Here is a 19,928-nt window from a genome sequence, read left to right as displayed (position 1 = left end):
TAAATTAATGTAATAAATTTTAGGGTGAATCAGTCAAGTCATTAATGTCCTAATCTGAATAATCGATCGAGCTCCAGAAAACATATAAAAGGATAACGTTTTCTGGAGATAAAAGATCATTTTCCATAACCGTTTCTTGTAAATAATTTATATATTATAGATGAACAAAAATAGAACAACAAGCAAGTAACAAGTTAAGTAACTTTGAATAAATATATTAGCTCGATATAAGCTGCTCAATATATAAGACCGTTTTAGTAATTATATTATCGCCTATAATTGATTACTGTCTCGATTACTTGAATGACTATTAATATTATTTGCGCTTCCCTGGAATACACAAAGAATTTCACCACCCCATAATACAACACATATTTATAGGTTGAGTTCTAATAGTGTAGTGGCTATCACGTTGCCTTCACACGGCAAAGGTCCTGAGTTCGAACCTCAGTTAGAACAAGGTTCTTTTTTACACTTGTTCTGATGGATGAAAACACAAGGGGTAGACTCTTCTTGGAATGCTGAGAGGGATAAATGTTCCCTAGTTTTTTATCAATATATGTGATAGCCTATGGCGATGTGTCTCTGACAATAGTTAATCTTGTTGAAACCTCAATAATCTTTCGCTTGGATAGATATAAGATATAGACTCTTTCTATATCTCTAGATATAAGATTCCTATATATCTATATATCTATATCCCTAATCTAAGATAAATTAATAGTACAGGCTTATATACTATATATCTAAACCTAGGTAATCCTTGGTTCCTTCGTTCTTCTTCTTCTTAGTTGCTCTCTTGTACTTATGTTAGTTACTCCTGTTTTTATGTATGTTTGTAAAATTTTACAAAAAGGAAAGTTTAGAAAAATATCGTCAACCCTCATTTTTCTAAACAAAACCCTAAAACAGTAATACTAGAGATATTACAATATGGCCATGAGACTTTAGCAGTTGACAGATAACAATATATTTATGTTAAATGAAGGCTTATTACAAGAAACACACTCTTCTAGAATACAAGACATGATAGGTAATTCATGGTTATTTTCCTATCTGTAGAATATATAGATCATATTGTATACGAGAGATAAAATAAAATACGCTGATATTACAAATATATAAACGTTTATGAACAAGAAAAACAAAAATATCAATATTGACTGTGCAAGATCACCTATAGTGACAACAGGATAGCATCTATCACAACATTAATGCTCATCCATTTAGATAAGTATGAAAAACAGACCTAGTCTATATCTTTAAGCTTAATATTAAAAAGTAATTAAACTAATAGAATTGATCTTAGGTAAGCAATATATATATCCTATATTCAACTCTCTTAGTTATTTTTCTTGTCCATTACTCATGTTTCATATATTTTTATTCATTTCTCATAAATTTCTTCATGTTAGAACTATTAAGGTTTGTTTATAAGATCTTTTGAAATAGAGAGTTCAGAAAAACAGTAATAACCATAATTTCCTTAAACTAATGGTTAGAACCTCAACACATCGTCACTTGAGACCTTATCGATAGTATAATAACCATGGTTTTAAGTACAATTGTAAAGGCTGAAGAGTTCTAAAAAAAAAAAAATAGAAAAATTGAGCTATAAGATTTAAAAAACACAAAAACAGCAATGGCTGGAATAAATAGTCAGTATATGAAAAGACAGGTGCATATTTTATTTCTTGCTCATCTATCTACAACACTTTCTAGTCCATCTAACGGTAGTTTTTCAATATACTACTATATCTCACAGATTCATAACGTCATATACAAATTCTCCTTAGACAACAATACGTTGCAAAAAAAAAAAAAACTTAATAAAGTAAATTGGAAAAATTCACTAAACTCATATTTCGTATCACAGGATATTGCAGTTACAATATAGTTAATTTCCACGAGAAGTCACACACAAACATCTTTAAAATTATAATTGTAAAAGTGGGTTAGAACTACTGCACAACTATTAGAAACGTCTGAAAAAGGTTTACTTTGAAGATAGCTATTATACTAGCCATACGTACAGCTTCAGTTTAATTGCTGTTTGTGTTTGTTATATTTTTAATTTTTCTTTTACTTTTCTTGCTTTTTCTTCAAGTAAAGGAGATTCAGTGATAAGCCTGCGATCACATTTGAGATTAAGTATACGCATACTTAATATTTATATTCACATATATGTTGTCTACCCAGTTATATACTTCTTTTTCAACTTCTCTATATTTAATCCATTTACTATCATCCCCATATGGCAAACAAGACAAGACCAAAGAAAGTGAAAGCTCCTTATAGGAAATATGTAGCAGGTGAAGGATTTTATAAAGTATCTCTATCACAGGAATCCTCTTTTTCTGTTGTTTCATCTATCCGCAAATTAAATTTAAATGACACACCCAACTCTCTAGATTTTCCAAAGACTGCATTAGTCACTAATTACTACCATGATGGTCAAGACATGAAACTGCCTTGGGAATTACAAAAACTTATTATTGAATATGCATCCTCTCTTCCAAATACAGAGGAATATTCATCAACAGAATCGAATTCTAACAGAAAAAATACAAGAGGTGTTGTACCGAAGGAATTTTGCCTTGTATGTCATCAGTGGTATAATTATTCTTTGCCTCTTCTCTATTTTTCTCCTAAGCTAACATCATACAATTTCCATAAATTCGTTGATTGCTTGATAGTTGACAAGAAAAGGAAAAACGGTGATTTAGTCTTTGAATTGGATCTATCTACTATCTTACAAAGTGGTAAAAATTCATATGTGTCTAAATTATTACGACGATGTTCCAAAAATTTAGTTAAATTTACAGCACCACAAACAAGTTTTGGCTATTCACCATTGATATCATTAAAATCGTGCCATAATCTAAAATATTTAGATTTAGGTTTAGTCTCAGAGACAGTTAAACTAAAGGAGCTATTTGCTGCAATTAAGAATTTTAAATCATTAACCCATTTATCATTCCCTAGAAGTTCTATAGATTGCGATGGATGTGAAGAAGGATTTCAGTGGCCCATGAATTTACAATATTTAAAATTAAGTGGTGGATTGACTAATGAGTTTGTTAGAACTACTAGTTGGCCTACTACCATTATAACTTTAGAATTCTCTGATTGTCCCAAATTAGACGAACAATCGGTGTATGTTATCCTTGATAAGATTGGAAATAACTTAAAACGGTTATTATTCTATTACCCCATGCCCTCGTTGCGGGACAATTCATTGGATTTTATCTTTCGATATTGCCCAAATTTGATCACCATTCAATTAATGGTTGACTATTGTACCAGATGGACCTTTTCTGAATACATGTTAATTAAATTAGAAAATTTTCAACGACCATTAAGGACGTTGATCCTACAATCAAGTGGAAGATTGGGAATGGCTTCCAAAATTCACCCTGATGACTTCACTATTGCAATTTTAGAAGATAGGTTACCAAATTTAAGATCTCTATCCATTTCAGAAAAATTAGGATGGGATATGAAAAGTGATGATGTTGAAGATTTAATCACCGCTATTGAAGATCAAGGTGGAAGTCTATATTCGATATACTAGTCCTACATATCATTGTGTAGTTGTTATTCATACATATTTATAATATTACCATGGTATCTTATATTTTTTTAGATTAAACTAGTTTATTATAAATATATCACTTGCGATACTCGTAATTATTCGAATAGAGAGAAGCAAAAGAGATGACAGGAGTAATAGCATTAGATTAAAAATATCAAACTCGAACAAGTGGTAGGTAACATTGCTAAAGATTATTTCTGAAGGAAAAAAAAAAAGAAAGAAAGAAAAAATACACAACATATAGGGAGGTGGAAGACGGGAGACATCGAGATTGAGAACTTTGGTGTTACGACTACTAAAAAGTAAAAAAAACATTTAAATACTTTATGAACTTGGATGGTAAAGTTGTTTGTTTAAATTGGAAAGTTACGAAGAATTATCTGGGTTTCACTCTCGTGATTAAGATGTATTAATATAAATTATACATTTTTTATTAAAGACGATGGCAAGCCAAATATATTTCAGTAAATTTTTAGTCACTGAACAAGTGTTTTACAAAACTGCATATTGTTACGCTTTGGTTAATTTAAAACCTATTATCCCAGGTCATGTTTTAGTAGTTCCGTTACGTACTGATATTAGAGAATTATCGCAACTGACTCCAATAGAAACCCACGATTATTTTAACACAGTACAATTGATTCAACAGTTTATTCGATGGTACTACAATGCTGATTCAATAAATATTGCTATTCAGGATGGCCCAGAAGCAGGACAAAGTGTTCCTCATTTACACACTCACATTATTCCTCGTTTTCAATTAAATAATATTGGAGATAAAGTATATGAACATATGGATATTTGGACATGGGAGCAAAGACGTGATAATTATAGAACTGCTGGAGGAAGAATTAAAAGAAAGGAATTAGAAAGACAAAATACTATGAATAATGCAAAAATGTCTGTTGAAGAAGAAAAGGAGATTGTTAATGAAGGTAAAATGTTAAAACCTGATGAACAAAGAGTAGAAAGAACTTCTGAACAAATGAAGGAGGAAGCAATAACTTTAGCGGAAAAATTGAAAGAATTTTTATCACAGAAACCAGAAATGAAAAAATGGATACCTCAATAATTCATACCACGGAGGCATATTTTATAGTAGAAATTTATGCCAATTGAAAACTCTATTTTTAATATACATATATACTTTAGTGAAGTTACTTATAAAAAAATATGAGAGACAAAAATTAAATAAGCTGATATAATGAAACTACTTAGGGGAAAACATTATTGATTAAATGATGTTTAAACACATACACACATAAATATCATATACTTACATAAGATATTAAGGAAGTAAGGATATGAATGAATATACAGTTATCACTAAATTCATTCTTTTCTTTTTTTTTTTTTGTAAAGCAGTTACAAATAAGCAATGATAAAACTTTTTGTTTTATCTAAAATACAACTTTCTACGTGTTTTCCCACTTTCCTCTGACAATGTACTATAATAAAAAAAGTAAACATCAGCAGCCACCTTACATACTACACAATTTAAATAAGAGAATATTGATAAAAACTGAATAATCAAATGATTTTGTAAAAAAAATTATTAAAAGGAATTCCTTATTTGATTATCTAATGCTTAATTGTGACTTGTTTTTATCTTTTTTCTTTAGATGTTTTAATTTATTTTTCAAATGATCTCTTTTCCTAATTTTAATTATAGAATTGTTGGAACATGTCTCATATGAAGATAGAGTAACTGTGGCAGAAGAATCATATTCCGAACATGGTGCAGGAAAATATGGTTTTTTTTCTTTTTTAAATAGTCTTCTAAACTTTTCATTCAATTTATGTCTCATATTAAAATTTGGAAAGTTGCTTTTGTTATTAATAATCTATTTGAAAAAAGAAAATGACAATACTCAGACAAACCTTTTACTTTAGTATAATTATAAAAGAAAGGTTATCACATTTGAATATGATTTAAAGGAAAAAAAGTAAAGAATTTAATATTTAATAAACAAAATAAAATATTTATACTCTATATTCTTTCAAAATAATTTAGTAGATGATTTTGTGACACCTAAATAATAAAAAAAATCACCAGTATTTTTTCTTGAATATAAAAGGAAAAAAAGCAATAATAATATAAGGTGATGATACTAAAAACAAAATATATCTATATACACACATATACATATATATGTGTATGTGCCGACCATTCATGTCGAATAATTTCAATATAGCAAATATTGAAGGTTGATTTTAGTTAGTAATCACAATGTTCTTTGCTATCACTACCAAGAAAAAATAACATAATTTATAATATAATAAACGTTTAAATATTTCTTTTTTGAATATGTAAAAGATACAAAGAAGATATCAGTAATTACAAGGATTTAAAAATCACTAGTGGGGTCTAAAAATATTAAACCATTATTATTAAATCTGTAAATTACCTTTTGGTGTTGTTTCTTGTATGTATGCGGTGGTGTGCGGATTTAATTCGAGAAAAATCTCTCCACTTCGTTTCTTTGTGTGGGGAAACTTGGGACAAGCGTTATTCAAAAAAGAGTGAGAAGATATAAAATATCACTCTCTTGTCCTGAACACATTAAAACCTAAGGACAGTAGCAAGTTACTTCTCTCACCCTATATTCCTGCTTAATTAATCATAATTTTTGTTAACAGTCATTCAGTAGCCAAAGAGTTATACGTACACATACTTTGTAATCTCTTACTATGTTGTTTTTGAAAGATTTCTTAAGTTATATTACAATTGCAATTTTCTTTTTAACCCAGTTAGCCTCTGCTGCTAAGGGATCCAACACTAAAAACAATGCAAATGCTGCTAACCAACCAGCTATTACCCATAAGGTCTATTTTGATATCACTCATGATGGTAAGCCAATTGGACGTATCACATTTGGATTATTCGGTGACATTGTACCAAAGACTGTAGAAAACTTTTATCAATTGACTATTTCCCAAGATCCAAAATTCGGTTACTTGGACTCCACCTTCCACCGTGTCATTCCAAATTTCATGATTCAAGGTGGTGATTTTACTCATCATTCTGGTATTGGTGGTAAATCCATCTATGGTGCAAGATTCCCTGATGAAAATTTCGATTTGAAACATGAAAAGCCAGGTCTTTTATCTATGGCAAACGCAGGTCCAGATACCAATGGCTCTCAATTCTTTATTACTACTGTTCCATGTCCATGGTTAGATGGTAAACATGTTGTCTTTGGTGAAGTTATTGATGGCATGGATGTAGTCAAATACATTGAGTCTGTCAATACTGATAGAAGAGATAAGCCATTAAAGCCAGTCAAGATTAGCGCTACTGGGGAAATCGTAAATGGCAAGAGTGGTAAGACCTCTAAACCAAACAAAGGCTCCAAATATGATGAATTGTAAGAATATGGACTTGGTCCGATTTGATATAATTCCTATTTATTTCTTTCTTCAGTTGTGAAAATTTGGTTTGATTAAATAAGTTATACAAAATTCAATCTTTACTATATAAATATGTATATATCCATATGTACTTATTCCATTATGATGAGGTCTGGGTATTTCTTTAAATTTTGTTTTATCCTCTTCTAATGATTGCTTTATTTACCCTGAACATTGAATTTTTTGTCGCAGTTTTTTTTTTTTCAATATTTGTTTATTTATTCTTATTGCAAATAGTGAATTTTTATTCAGCATCAACGATGAAAAAAAAACAGTAGAGATAATTATTAGGTAGAAATAAAGTAACATGTATAAACAAAGGAAAAAAAGAAAATAAAACACTACATTCACATGCACCTAGTGTTGTAACATTATCTTTATTTATCTATTTTTATTCATTTGTTTATTTTATATCAAATAGAACAATTGGTGTTATACTAATTAGTGCTTCTTTATTTTCAATAGTTGCTATTTATTGTCGGATAAACAACGAATTATTTTTTTTCATTTTAAATATATCGCCTGTAAAATAATAAGAACCATTTTATTTGAATATACCAGAAGGAAACAAAAATCTAGTGGTCGAAATATGAGTTATAAAGTACCAAAACAAAAAAAAACACCAGCTTGTAGACAATGTCGCCAAAGAAAAATTGGTTGTGATAGAGTAAAACCAAGATGTGGGAATTGTGTCAAGAGAAATAGACAAGACTGTATATATCCAGAAAAGAAGTATGGAACTGTAGAGACATACAACAATATGTATAACACGCATAATACTATTAACCATAATGTTAATTATCACAATCATACACTTATTGCTACCCCAATGATCTCTAACAGAAATACCGTGAATAATCAGATAGGTGTAAATGTGATGAATAACAGCTCTTTGAATCCTGTTACATTAGAAAATTTTGGCTCCTTGCCAGACAATTTCAACAATTATAACAATAACAGCAATATAGGTATTAATATTCCAATTCAAAAATATTATGGCCCACTACTAAATAGTACAACTGGAACAAATATTCCTTTACAAACGAGTAATTATAACCAAGAACCTTCTGTACCGTCAAAATATGGTACCCAATTATCTACTGATCAATTTAATACCATGCCTATCAAAGATACTTATAAACAGCAAAGGAAGAGTGAACAAATTGATGGAGTTGAATTAAATGAAAATTTACTAGATGTCTTGGAAACTATCCCGCATAAAAGGACTATAAGAAACAACACAATACTTGGCGGAAATGTAAATCAAGAAATTGATAATAGAGTACAGCTGTTGAATGCAAACTTAGATTCTTTACCATCATTATTTAATCCAACTAATGTATCTAACATATATGATGCAAAATATATTTCAACTACCTATTCCAGTAAGAACAAAAAGAATCAACAAAATAGTAAAAAAAGTAACGAATTAGAAAATTCTTCTATATCGAATCAATCTGTACCGGTATTTTATGACTTGATGACTTCGATTTATTCACAAGAAGAAATTCTTTTAAAAGAAATGGACTTCTTAAGAGATAGATACATTCAATTATTATACTATAAATCAAAATATTCTGATAATAATACTGCAGCATCTACTACTGTTCATAAAACCATGGATTCTAAACCAAATTCAAATAATATTGAAGATGAACAAGAAAATTTGAAAAGAAGAAAAATTGAAAAGGTCGATTCTGGTTCTATGCCTTCCACTAAGATTAACACCAGTGAAGATGTGGTTAATAACAATAAAATACCATTAACGCTTTTAGGTCCATATGAAACTTTAAGTATATCTAAGGATAACGCTCAAAACACCAAATTTCCACCAACAATAGATAATTATTTAAATATAACAACATTAGATTTAAATTTGATCAATTTAAAATCGAAGGGCCAAGACTCTAAGCTGAATAGAAATTTCATTATACTTCGTGACCATTATTTAACGAAGTTTTATGAAGACATGACTAAAATTATGAAAATAGATTTTATACCTAATTTGAATGAATATTACCGAAGTAAATTTAAGGTAAGAAATGTTTGCAATACAATATTAAATTGTCAATATCATGATAATTATACATTCGATTACTTAAAACTACTGAAAGTTAATTTAATATTAGAGATATTAGAAATAAGTTGTAAAACTATGCCAAATGCAAATAAAATTTTTTATCCAATATTAGATTTCAGTGTTAGTAATTGGATGGTTAAGGTTATTAAATTATTGAACGATTCTATTGAAATTTCAGGAGATTTGATTCAAATTCCTATGAAACCTATGACTACTAAAGATCTCTCTTTCATTGGTATTGTTATAATAATTGTATTATTTTTTTATTATAGTAATAAATTCAGTATAAACAAAGAAAATAGTAAGCCAAGCTATTCAAAGTTGATGACATCAATTGAACAAAACAGATATTTGTTGTTTTATTCATTGTTTCTAATAAAAAAAAGATTACTTAATGAAATTATGAACAACTTTAATGAAAATACAATCAAAGGCATTTTAAAGTTTATGACATTATATGAATTATTAGATCAAATCAAATATGATAATCCAATGTCTATAGATAATGTAGACTATAATGAGGATATAATGGTAGCATTACATTTTTCAATTAATAATATTAAAAGTGCTGGGGGGAAATTTTTGAAATCCTATTGGAAAGTGATATCGAATAATTATTTAAAACATCAAATCTTTGAGGGTAAAATACCTATTCTATTTGTGAAGAATTTAGCATCAATGAATTATTATGAAGATAAGAAAAGTAGTCAATACATTGGTTATTCTAATGATGATGTCAGTGATATTGATACCTACAATTTCTATGTCTCACAATTAAAAATCATTAATTATTTGTATATGGATGACAGCGAAACTATTGCTGATAGGACAATTGATAAATTAAGTGAATTAATAAAAGATATGGATAATAAATATTATAAATTTATGAATCTGCCAAGGGCTGATGAAAATTTTGATTTGTTAGATGAAAGATGTAACAATTACGAATTTAGAGGGTCACAAAGAATCGATAATTCGTTACAATATTATAAGATAAAACTTCACCTTGAATATTTGATTTTCTTACAATTAGAAATGGTGAAAGAGGACAGACATATTATTAGACAGTTTGATAGATTATTTGAAACAGTTATTGTCCCAATAATATTATTAATATTTCCTTCTGTACACAAGGATAATATGACTGAAGAAACAGTAGAGGCAAAGATAGAAATCTCCAATAATAAAGAAGACACGAGTACTGTCAAGGCAAATGAGATATTGGATTCAAAGAATGAGGATGTTGAAGAGTATTCTGAATATGAGTTCAGATTTATTAGAAGAAAGATGTATTTATTAGAAGATTTATTAGATATTTTATATTCCATATATGAAAGATTCCAAAATTTTGAAAATTATCAAAGATATAAGATAAACGGGGGTGTGGCTGATACGGAAAAAGATACTGATAAAAGTAAAGTTTTAAATACACTAAATCAAAACTTCAAACATCTATTTATTATATTATACATAATATTAACGAGTTCTCCAATAAGTAATAAATTCAATCACATTGAGAATTTCAGACCCGTAACCAAAATATTTATTATATTGAGTAGAATAGGGTACAAAGAAAATATTAAGAGCCACTTGTTATCGAATGAATCCTTGGTGAAGGATAAAGTTACAGGGTTGTTATCCTATGAAAATCGCCAACTAGAAAGCAAATATATGAAGATTACACAGCAAGAATATTTGATCCAAATTCAAAATAGTAACAATGGTCTTAGATCTATTACAGATTTAAATAGTTTAGGTCGTTATAGTAAATATTTGAAGATTTTGAATCATAGATTAATCGATGCATGCCAATTGAACCATATGACCGATTTAGATTCATGGTTTAACACAAACATTATGTCAGAGAATAAAGAAATCGATTTGAGTGGTTTTAGTATATCACCTCAGAATGTAACAAAAGTATTTGATGTCTTCTTTTCTTCCATCTGATTACAGCATGTAACCATTAATTAACTTTAGACATCCTTCATTTATCCATTATAATATGGTTTATTAATGATTGAAAGCTATAAATGGAAAACAAGAAAAGTATCTTTCTTTAGTTTCTTTATTTTAGAGTTAGCAATATTTTTATTGTTGTTGCAACATTCTCATGCAATAACATTGCCAATAATAGATAATAACAATACTGGTGTTAATACTAATACTAACAAGAATAAGAATGAGAATAAGAGCAACAGTGCTATATATTAATGTTATGGTTGTAATGTTTTATCCCTTCGAAGCTTGACGCAATTATTTTCTTTTGGTCATCCCAATTTTAATCACTTTGTGTACAAACGTTGCCGTAACTTGGTGATAAAAGGGAAACAAACCCTGTTGTCACTATAAAAATAAGGACAGACCCCGGATTTTAAGTCTGGCCCTAACCGTAATTCTATTTCTAGCCCTAACCTTAATACCTGTCTTTTTTTTTTTGTTTCATTCACTCGAAAGAAACTGTATGTTGGTATTGTTCCAATGACGTATTTGCCTTGAAAAAAGGGGTTCTCCTGTTATTTTCTGCCGTTTTTCTGTTGTTGTTTTGTTTTTTTATTTTTGACTCTTTTACGAAATCAAATGGCAGTAGAAGAAGAAACAACGACGTCAGAAAGAAAATAAGGGGGGCAGTGGAATCGAAATGTAAAATTAGCAGTAGAAAAAAAAGCAATTTGTATGTTCATGTTGCTATTTCCCCTTTAGGCATTATGACGTATTTGATGCAATAAAGAACTTCAAATTATGTGAACAAGCATGGGTTAAGTGCAAGGTAGTAATAGAAGGTACTAGAGGGTGACAAATAGATATATTTATATATATAAAGATATAAGATTGGGTTAATTGAGACAGTAAGCTTAATATTAGGAGATTGCTTCCCCCTCTCAAGCTTTGTAAATTTCAGAAATTGCACATGAAACATGATATAAACACTAATAGCAGTTGTTGTTTTTTTGTTTAATTTTATAAACTGGTATATCCTTTATACATCAATATAGACAGTATATTGATTTTTGTTGGTTACTATTTTAAATATATACATGGTTAAAAAGAGGGTAGTAAGAATAAATACGAAAGACTAAAAATTATCACAAGAACAGTATGGAAAAAAATATACTATTGTATTAAAATTGGGGTCTTCCTCTCTAATTGATCCAGATACCAAAGATTTGAAATTAGCTAGTATGACAAAAACAGTGGAAGCCGTCACTAATTTGAAAAAGAAAGGTCACAGGATCGTAATTGTGTCCAGTGGTGGTATTGCTATGGGACTTAACGTTATGAATTTAGATAAAAGACCACAATCTGTCTCTGAAGTGCAAGCTATTGCAGCAATTGGCCAAAGCAAACTAATCGGTAGATGGGACCTTCTATTTCAAGAATATAACCAAGAAATTGCACAGATTCTTCTGACCAGAAATGATATTTTGGATTGGAAGCAGTTTAAAAATGCAAGAAACACCATTATTGAATTGTTGGATATGGGCATAACACCAATAGTTAATGAAAATGATACCTTATCTATAAGCGAAATTGAATTTGGTGATAATGACACTTTAAGTGGTGTCACAGCAGCTTTAATTCAAGCAGATTTCTTATTTCTTTTAACTGATGTGGACTGTCTGTATTCAAATGATCCAAGGATTGATCCCTTGGCGAAACCTATTTTAACTATACGTAATTTACATTTAAACAATGGTGAAAATGAAAATCCTTTAAATGGTATTAATATCTCAAATGGATCTGGTACCAATATTGGTACAGGTGGGATGAAGACAAAAATTGTTGCTGCAGATCTAGCTACAAATTCAGGTGTACACACAATTATCCTAAATAGTGAATCACCTGAAAAGATTAATAATATTCTTTCATATATGTTAAATACTGATTTTTCTATCAATATTGATAATGAAGTGGAACTGGAAAGAATGAATGAATTAAATATTCCATTACACACTAAGTTTTTGGCCAATGACCCTGATAAAAGATTGGAGTCCAGACAATTTTGGATCTTACATGGTCTTGTTACTAAGGGATCTATTATTATTGATGAAAAGACATATAGACAATTAAACATGGTTGCTCAAAACCGTTATAAACAGCAACAGAATAACAATCATAACTATAATAACACCCATGATCACCCCTGTAATAAAAATGAAGGAATGATCCAGATTAGTAACCCCTTGCTCGATGGAGAAGAGGGGAATAGAAATGATGGTAAATATACACACAACAATGATGAAAAGAAGAATAGTTATGGGAGAATTTCTGAAGATACTAGCAGTAAAGATATTAATGTTGTTTCTGGTGGGTTAGATGTTCATGGTATAATTGGTGTAGAAGACAGATTCCATGAAATGGAATGTGTTAATGTCAAGATTGGTAAAACGTTAGCCAATGGTGAACTAGATCCGAATTATCCTTTGAAAACTGTAGGGAGAGCTATGGTAAATTATACAAGTGATGAAATAAAAAAGATTAAAGGATTAACAGAAGATAAAGAAATCGAGAATATACTTTGTGGCAGTAATAACATCAGTTCATCTTTAACGAAAAAGCTTAAGCATAATTATAACAATTATAGTCGTGATCATGGAAATGATTATGGAGACAATTATATAACGTTTAGTCAAAATAATAGTATTCCATCCACCAATTCAAATCCAAGTGTTCGTAGTAATACATCTGCGATTTCAGTTGTAGCAAGTAGAGAAAACTTGGCATTAACACCATTTTAGACAGGTATGCCTCTCAAAAGAAAAAAAAAAATGTCTTAGCTTTCTGTTCTATATTTTTATACTGTTCTTTATCTACACATATGATAAATATTAGGTATCTCATTAACATCTTTATATAAAGATAATCAATTTTGATTTATCTTTGAGGAAAAATAATTTACTTTTTTCAACATAAGTGGTCATTGATTCATATAAATTAGGTAAAGGGATAATGATTTCATTTGGTTTGAGGTCTGATGTTTCGTCGTTATATATTTTTAAATTGTTACCGGTTGGATCGTATTGACTATGGAACAAAGACACATCTATTAGATTTATTGAATTGTTGTTCTCATTTAATATATCAATCTCAATTCTTAGTTTCCATGTCTCAGTGTTAAACGTCTTTCTCATTGACACAGAATATGTCAATTTTAATTTTTTCTTAGGTGAAATCTTTATTGGTGATCGGGACTGGTTTCGTTTTAAAGCTATTTCTTCAGAAGTTGAAATTTCTTGTATTAATGGATTTGAAGGAATTATATTAGTTTTCTCTTGTTGAGGAAACAAAGTTTTCAATGAGTTTCTTTCATCTTCTAATTCTTGTTGAAATAAAAGGTCATTCTTCCACTGTGTAAAAGTGTTATCTAAAGGCTCAACATTTGTTGAATCATAAGTATTATCAGTTAAAGAGGTTTTGAACTCCAATGGAACAGGACCATCTGGTCCTTTATATTTTAATTTAGGAAATTTGAGTTGCTCTCTATTTATTATTAAATTGTCAGATAATTCACAACTTTCAATACACCATTCAATCAAGATTTGTTTTAATGCATCGACATTGTTTAAATCATCACAGCATTTAGAGTTTATTATACAATCGTAAACAAGACATTTTTGTCCCTTCTTATCATGATCCCATCTCTGTGGAGATGTAATTATTGGGATCTCCCACTCATTATTCATAATTTGTGTGAATGTGGTTAATGGATTAAACGGGGTTTTAGGTTCAGGGGTTTTATCTGAATGGCATAGATTGATAAATATTTTCACATTTTGCAATATAGATGGTGATACAATCAAAGATTTGATCACAAGGAATGGAATTGGAATGATTTCCACAGTTTTTATCTGATCTAAAGGAGTTAAATACATCTATAAAATTGACCAATAAATAAAAAAAAAAAGAAGACCACCTTGTTTAATAATAATTTTCTGAATATATATGTATATATGAAGATTAGTGATATGGTTGTTCTAGAGTAACTGGTGTGTGTCAAAACAAGTAAAAAAGTCGTTTACAGTGTTGAAATAGTTCAATTTTTCACTGTAGTATATTTTTTCTTGAAATATTTTATTTATTGCAAATTTTTTAAATTAAAGTCCTTCGGATAGTTCTAGATCTTTGAGAAAATGCCTAATTCGCCAAATGAAATTATTATCAAAGCATAAAAGATAGAGACGGTAACAATAAGAAAAATGTCCATGAGTTATAATATCATGATAAAATACAACATTTTAATATATAAATAAATAGATAAATAAATAAATAAGTAAGCAAGTAAATAAGTAACTAGATAAATAGTATCGTCTATATATAATTCTAAAAGATAAAGATCAGCATTCCAAAAAAATAATACAAAAATAGAAAACAAAGAAAAAAAGAAAAATCAAAGTGATTGTGAAGGTCATTGAAAAAAAAAAAAAAAAAAAAGAGATTCATTAGTTGTCCTTGGCCAAGGTTTCTTTTAATTTAGCTAACTTTTCAGCTCTTTCCTTGCCTCTGTTTTGCAAGAAAGCTTTGTATTGTTCAATAGAAACACTCTTGCCGTTTTTGTTTTTCAATTCAGTTTCCATAGCTGGGAATCTAGTACCAAACAAAGTGTCCCAGAAAGTGAAGAATGGTTGAGCATAATTGAACTTAAGACCCCATTCTTGGTGGTGAATGTCATGGTAAATGGCATTATTTGGGAAAATCAATTGGAATGGATCAATTGGTAATAGGAAGCCACAATGATCATCAACAGTCTTCAAAGTAGCTAAAGTGAATAAGACAATTTGTTCTCTTTGAGTCAATCTAGTTAAAAGCATAGCAATACCAGTACCACAGGTGTCTAATAGGAAACCTTCGAATGGGTTATTGAAAAGAGCACCGTATGCGTATGGAACATATAATTGGTGATGTCTTGAGTGGAATCTTTTATATAATGCGGAATAGTAATGCATAGCATAGTGTAAAGTGAATTGCCAAGTGTCAATGAAAGCAAAGGCAGCGAAAATCTTAATGCAAGAGAAACCATAAGTGTAGAAATAGTAAATATAGTTGTCTGGGATATAAGTGTTGACTAATTGTGGACCCATGATACGGTATAACCATTGCTTTAGATGCCACATAGAATTCAATTCGTAACCGGTAACTTCTGGACCATCAAACACGTAAGCGGCATAGCCCACAATGGATTGTATGATGTGTTGTAAGATAACTTCTCTTAAGACTTCCAATCTACCAGCTTTATTTCTTTTCAACATTTCTTCAGATGGATGGATTCTATACTTTTCAGCTAGTTTGAAGACGTCTAGGATGTAGAAGAAGAGAGAGAAGGTCCAGTAAGCAACGACTGGGGCAATCAAAGCAAGGATGCCATCTGGGATACCTTCAATTAAAGTTGGTCTTTCAGTTAATTGAATGACTGGTTCAGTAGAAGACCATAAGGTTTCGTGGAGTTTGATTGTACTGTTGAAAGTAGCGTTATTCATCTTTTTTCGTTAATTTTTTTTTGTTTCGTGTTTCTCTCTTTTTCTTCAAAAGGGAAGCTTATTCACAATTGATATTCTTTGGCGACTTAATGAGATACTGTCGAAGTGTGATCAGATGCGATGAAGACAAGCTACTGAAAAAGAAAAAAAGAAGAAGAAGAAAGAAAAAACATATGTGTTCCTGTATGTGAAGTGTGTGTATGTGTATCGATCAAATATATCACATACTTATATAAGGTTAAAAAAAAATCAAATGGTAGACTTGCTGAGTAATTAGATTTAATATATCAGTTTTTTTACAAGCATTTTTGCTAATTAATAATCTTTTTACTTATCTATGCGGAAAGCAGAAAAATTAGGAAAAAAAAAACAAACAAAAAAGAAACTTTTCTTGTTATTTTTGTAACTCTTAGTCTTATTCTTCTCTCAAGGAACAGGTGAACAGAAAAAAAAAAAAAAAAAAAAAAAATACAAAATACAAAAAAAGAAAACAACTGACGAAACACTCGAAGAAAGAACAATAGCAAAATATTGGTCCCTCGCTGGTAGGCGTGATTGTAACAATAGGACAATAGGGATAAACTTAAATGATTTGCAGAAAAACTATTGTTTTGTGGTGCCTAAGGTTTCGAGGTGTGGAAAAAACAATTCTTAGAATCACGTGTGAACGTGAGAAGTCTCTATTAAACGATTGTCGTTTAACAAAGTTTGTTGTCGTTTAAAAAAACATCAACAACAATTTTTTTCCGTATACTTTGTGTTGCTTGTTTTGTCTTGTTTTGTTTCTCTTGTTGTTGTGGAACGGTGGTTGAATTGGTGAACAGAAAAACAAAACAACACAAAACAAAAAATGAAATGAAATATAATAGAATAATATAAAAAAAATAATATCAAACTATTTTTCTGTCTTTGTTTGTTTATCTAGGAATTTTTTATTTTTTCTCTTTTTTCCTCTTCGTCTTGTTGTAGAACTTTGTTCCGCAGAGCAGTTTTCGTTTTCTTTCTCTTTTTCTTTCTCTCTTTTGCTCTTTTTTTTTTTGGAAGAAAAGAAAAGCGTCCCTGAAGGTTCGAAGAGAAGCACAAAAAAAATTGTTCTTCTTTTATTTTTTTTTTAATATTTCATTTTGAATTAGGATAGAATAAAAGAATAAAAGAAAAAAAAAAATAGGTGGGATGAGCTTTGTGAAAGATCAAGAAAAAAAAAATATCAAAGAATAAGCACAAACATATTTTTACTAAGTGTGATGGTATACTTAATGTAAAGAAACCGTTTTTCAACATAACCTGTACCTGTTTATTTCCATTATCATACACAATATTGCTACTAATAAAAAAAATATGGATCAATTCGGACTTTTATCTCTTGAAGATAACGATCATGAAGATATCAAGTTGAATTCAAAAATTTTAAATCTTTCGTTAACAGATACAAATACAATTCCAGATTATGATCATTCTCGAAATAATGAAATACTTTTGGATAATGACGTTATTGTAGGTCTAAAAGAAATGACTAGAAATTTCCATTTAGATAATAATAATAATAATAACGATATTATGCCAGAACCAATGGAGATAGATATGAATATTGATTTAGAGGACCTACAAACTGTGGCTCAGGAAACCCAATCAAATTCTACTAATAAAGATAAGCATATAGGTTTAATAAAAGATGATAATTTTAATCTTGCTGTTGATATTGAATCTAAAGAAAAGGTAAGTGAGGGAAATCCACGAGAAAAGAGTATTGTCGATGACTATTTATCAGAAGTTGAGTCTGTTTATTCTAAAGATACCGACACAAATATTCAAAATAGCCAAGCTCTCACAACAGTATCTAAATTATTATCACCCACTCAATTAGGTGCTTCATTAGTTACAAATCATAATAATAATAATAATAATAGAGGTAACAATAATTTTGAATTATCATTAGATAATATGAACTCTGTCAATAATAATGTAGTAAAGAAAGATAGTAGGATGAGTAAAATTAAGGATAATATCAATAGTAAAGATAATTATGATATGATACGATCTAATAATGAGATATGGAAACAGTTATTAACCGATAAACAATTAATTAATGTTAATATAAATAATCATAATTATTTCCATCCTGGAAATCATCCTGGTATGGGACTTGTTAATAATAATAATAATGATGATGATGATGATAATAGTGATAGAAATAATAATAGTAATAGTAATAGTAATAATTTATTACCTTCACCTTGGTCACCAAACTCAACACCATATTTTAAGAAATGGTACGATACGATATCATATGTACAATGGATATTAAATTTTGGTTCGATAGTGTTTGTAATATATTTAATAATATCTTCGATGACAAAAGATTTAAAAGCGATATGGTATCAAAATAAGTTATTGTTGATCAATGAATCGCAAAATTGTCAACTACAATATAATTTAAACAATTGCGATATAAATTTTAAATTACCTGAAATGTCAGAGATATGTCAAGACTGGTGGATTTGTTGGCATAGAGATAATAGCAAGTTGATTAAGAATAGAACTAATTTATTGATTAAGTTTTTGAGTTCGTTGATTAATGAATTTTTTACTGAATTAAACATAAAAACGCTTATTGTGGCGGTGATTTTGATATTTGGTTGGTTTTTCATATCAAATTTTACAATGGGTTTTATTAGAGCCAAAAGTTATTATGGTAATGGATATAAGAAACAGTAAAATAGAATAGAATAGAATAAATGTATATATATATATATATATATGTGTGTGTGTGTACGTATATATATGTATGAATATATTATTATGAGGAAGAAGAGAGAGGACTCGACCCGAAGGTATTATTATAGAGGAACCTTTATTATATTAATTTAAATATTTTCTTTTTAACTGATTGTTTGATAATATTTAGTTTTAAAAGAATATGGACATAGATGGGGATCGAGATGTAAATAGGTATATACATCACCGTTGTCATGGTCACCAATATTTTGTTTTTGCTTTTTTGGTTTGTTTTATTTTTTCATTTCATTTTATTTTATTTCAAAATTCACGGTGTGTCTGGGTGTAAGGTTTTTTATGTTTGGTTGGCTTCAAAATTTTTTTTCTTTCTTTTTCTTATATTCGGAAACCGACTTCCGGGCATATATATATAATATAGCATAACATAATTTAACATAACATAACATAATGAATTACCAGTGTTAAGAGGCAAGATAAAATAAAAACCAAACAAACAAAAAAGATAAGACAGAAATTGATTGGCATTGATTCAATAAGCCATTTACAGATGCATATATCCAACGTTGTATACCGTACTATATTTTCAATGGATTATCTTATCAATTATACCTTGTCAGAAAATAAATGGACT

General features: G+C 29.1%; 8 protein-coding genes and 1 non-coding gene across 9 annotated transcripts; 7 read left to right on the top strand and 2 right to left on the bottom strand.

Annotated features, from left to right (window-relative positions):
* Positions 1–386: 386 nt before the first annotated feature.
* PWA37_003069 lies at positions 387–459 on the top strand. The gene has a single exon. It is a non-coding gene; the product is annotated as a tRNA-Val (tRNA).
* Positions 460–2,254: 1,795 nt separating this feature from the next.
* On the top strand, positions 2,255–3,574 carry PFU1 (Pfu1p; the record flags this gene model as incomplete). The annotated part of the gene is made up of 1 exon (XM_064859607.1): positions 2,255–3,574. One exon carries the CDS (start codon positions 2,255–2,257, stop codon positions 3,572–3,574), a length of 1,320 nt encoding a protein of 439 aa, XP_064713563.1.
* Positions 3,575–4,037: 463 nt separating this feature from the next.
* On the top strand, positions 4,038–4,667 carry HNT2 (bis(5'-adenosyl)-triphosphatase; the record flags this gene model as incomplete). Its single annotated transcript, XM_064859606.1, has 1 exon — positions 4,038–4,667. The coding sequence occupies one exon, from the start codon at positions 4,038–4,040 to the stop codon at positions 4,665–4,667; it is 630 nt and encodes a 209-aa protein (XP_064713562.1).
* A 1,619-nt stretch (positions 4,668–6,286) lies between these two features.
* On the top strand, positions 6,287–6,967 carry CPR5 (peptidylprolyl isomerase family protein CPR5; the record flags this gene model as incomplete). Its single annotated transcript, XM_064859605.1, has 1 exon — positions 6,287–6,967. One exon carries the CDS (start codon positions 6,287–6,289, stop codon positions 6,965–6,967), a length of 681 nt encoding a protein of 226 aa, XP_064713561.1.
* A 628-nt stretch (positions 6,968–7,595) lies between these two features.
* On the top strand, positions 7,596–11,036 carry PWA37_003065 (Zn(II)2Cys6 transcription factor domain-containing protein; the record flags this gene model as incomplete). Its single annotated transcript, XM_064859604.1, has 1 exon — positions 7,596–11,036. One exon carries the CDS (start codon positions 7,596–7,598, stop codon positions 11,034–11,036), a length of 3,441 nt encoding a protein of 1,146 aa, XP_064713560.1.
* Positions 11,037–12,268: 1,232 nt separating this feature from the next.
* On the top strand, positions 12,269–13,825 carry PWA37_003064 (uncharacterized protein; the record flags this gene model as incomplete). Its single annotated transcript, XM_064859603.1, has 1 exon — positions 12,269–13,825. The coding sequence occupies one exon, from the start codon at positions 12,269–12,271 to the stop codon at positions 13,823–13,825; it is 1,557 nt and encodes a 518-aa protein (XP_064713559.1).
* Positions 13,826–13,936: 111 nt separating this feature from the next.
* On the bottom strand, positions 13,937–14,959 carry PIH1 (Pih1p; the record flags this gene model as incomplete). Its single annotated transcript, XM_064859602.1, has 1 exon — positions 13,937–14,959. One exon carries the CDS (start codon positions 14,957–14,959, stop codon positions 13,937–13,939), a length of 1,023 nt encoding a protein of 340 aa, XP_064713558.1.
* A 567-nt stretch (positions 14,960–15,526) lies between these two features.
* SUR2 (sphingosine hydroxylase) lies at positions 15,527–16,561 on the bottom strand (the record flags this gene model as incomplete). The annotated part of the gene is made up of 1 exon (XM_064859601.1): positions 15,527–16,561. The coding sequence occupies one exon, from the start codon at positions 16,559–16,561 to the stop codon at positions 15,527–15,529; it is 1,035 nt and encodes a 344-aa protein (XP_064713557.1).
* A 1,338-nt stretch (positions 16,562–17,899) lies between these two features.
* On the top strand, positions 17,900–19,276 carry BRL1 (Brl1p; the record flags this gene model as incomplete). Its single annotated transcript, XM_064859600.1, has 1 exon — positions 17,900–19,276. The coding sequence occupies one exon, from the start codon at positions 17,900–17,902 to the stop codon at positions 19,274–19,276; it is 1,377 nt and encodes a 458-aa protein (XP_064713556.1).
* Positions 19,277–19,928: the final 652 nt, after the last annotated feature.

Source organism: Arxiozyma heterogenica (genome assembly GCF_036370985.1).
Source record: "Arxiozyma heterogenica strain weizmannii chromosome Unknown scaffold_26, whole genome shotgun sequence".
NCBI lineage: Eukaryota > Fungi > Ascomycota > Saccharomycetes > Saccharomycetales > Saccharomycetaceae > Arxiozyma > Arxiozyma heterogenica.
The sequence above is the reverse complement of the archived record's forward strand: the minus strand, read 5'-3'. Positions and strand labels throughout refer to the sequence as shown.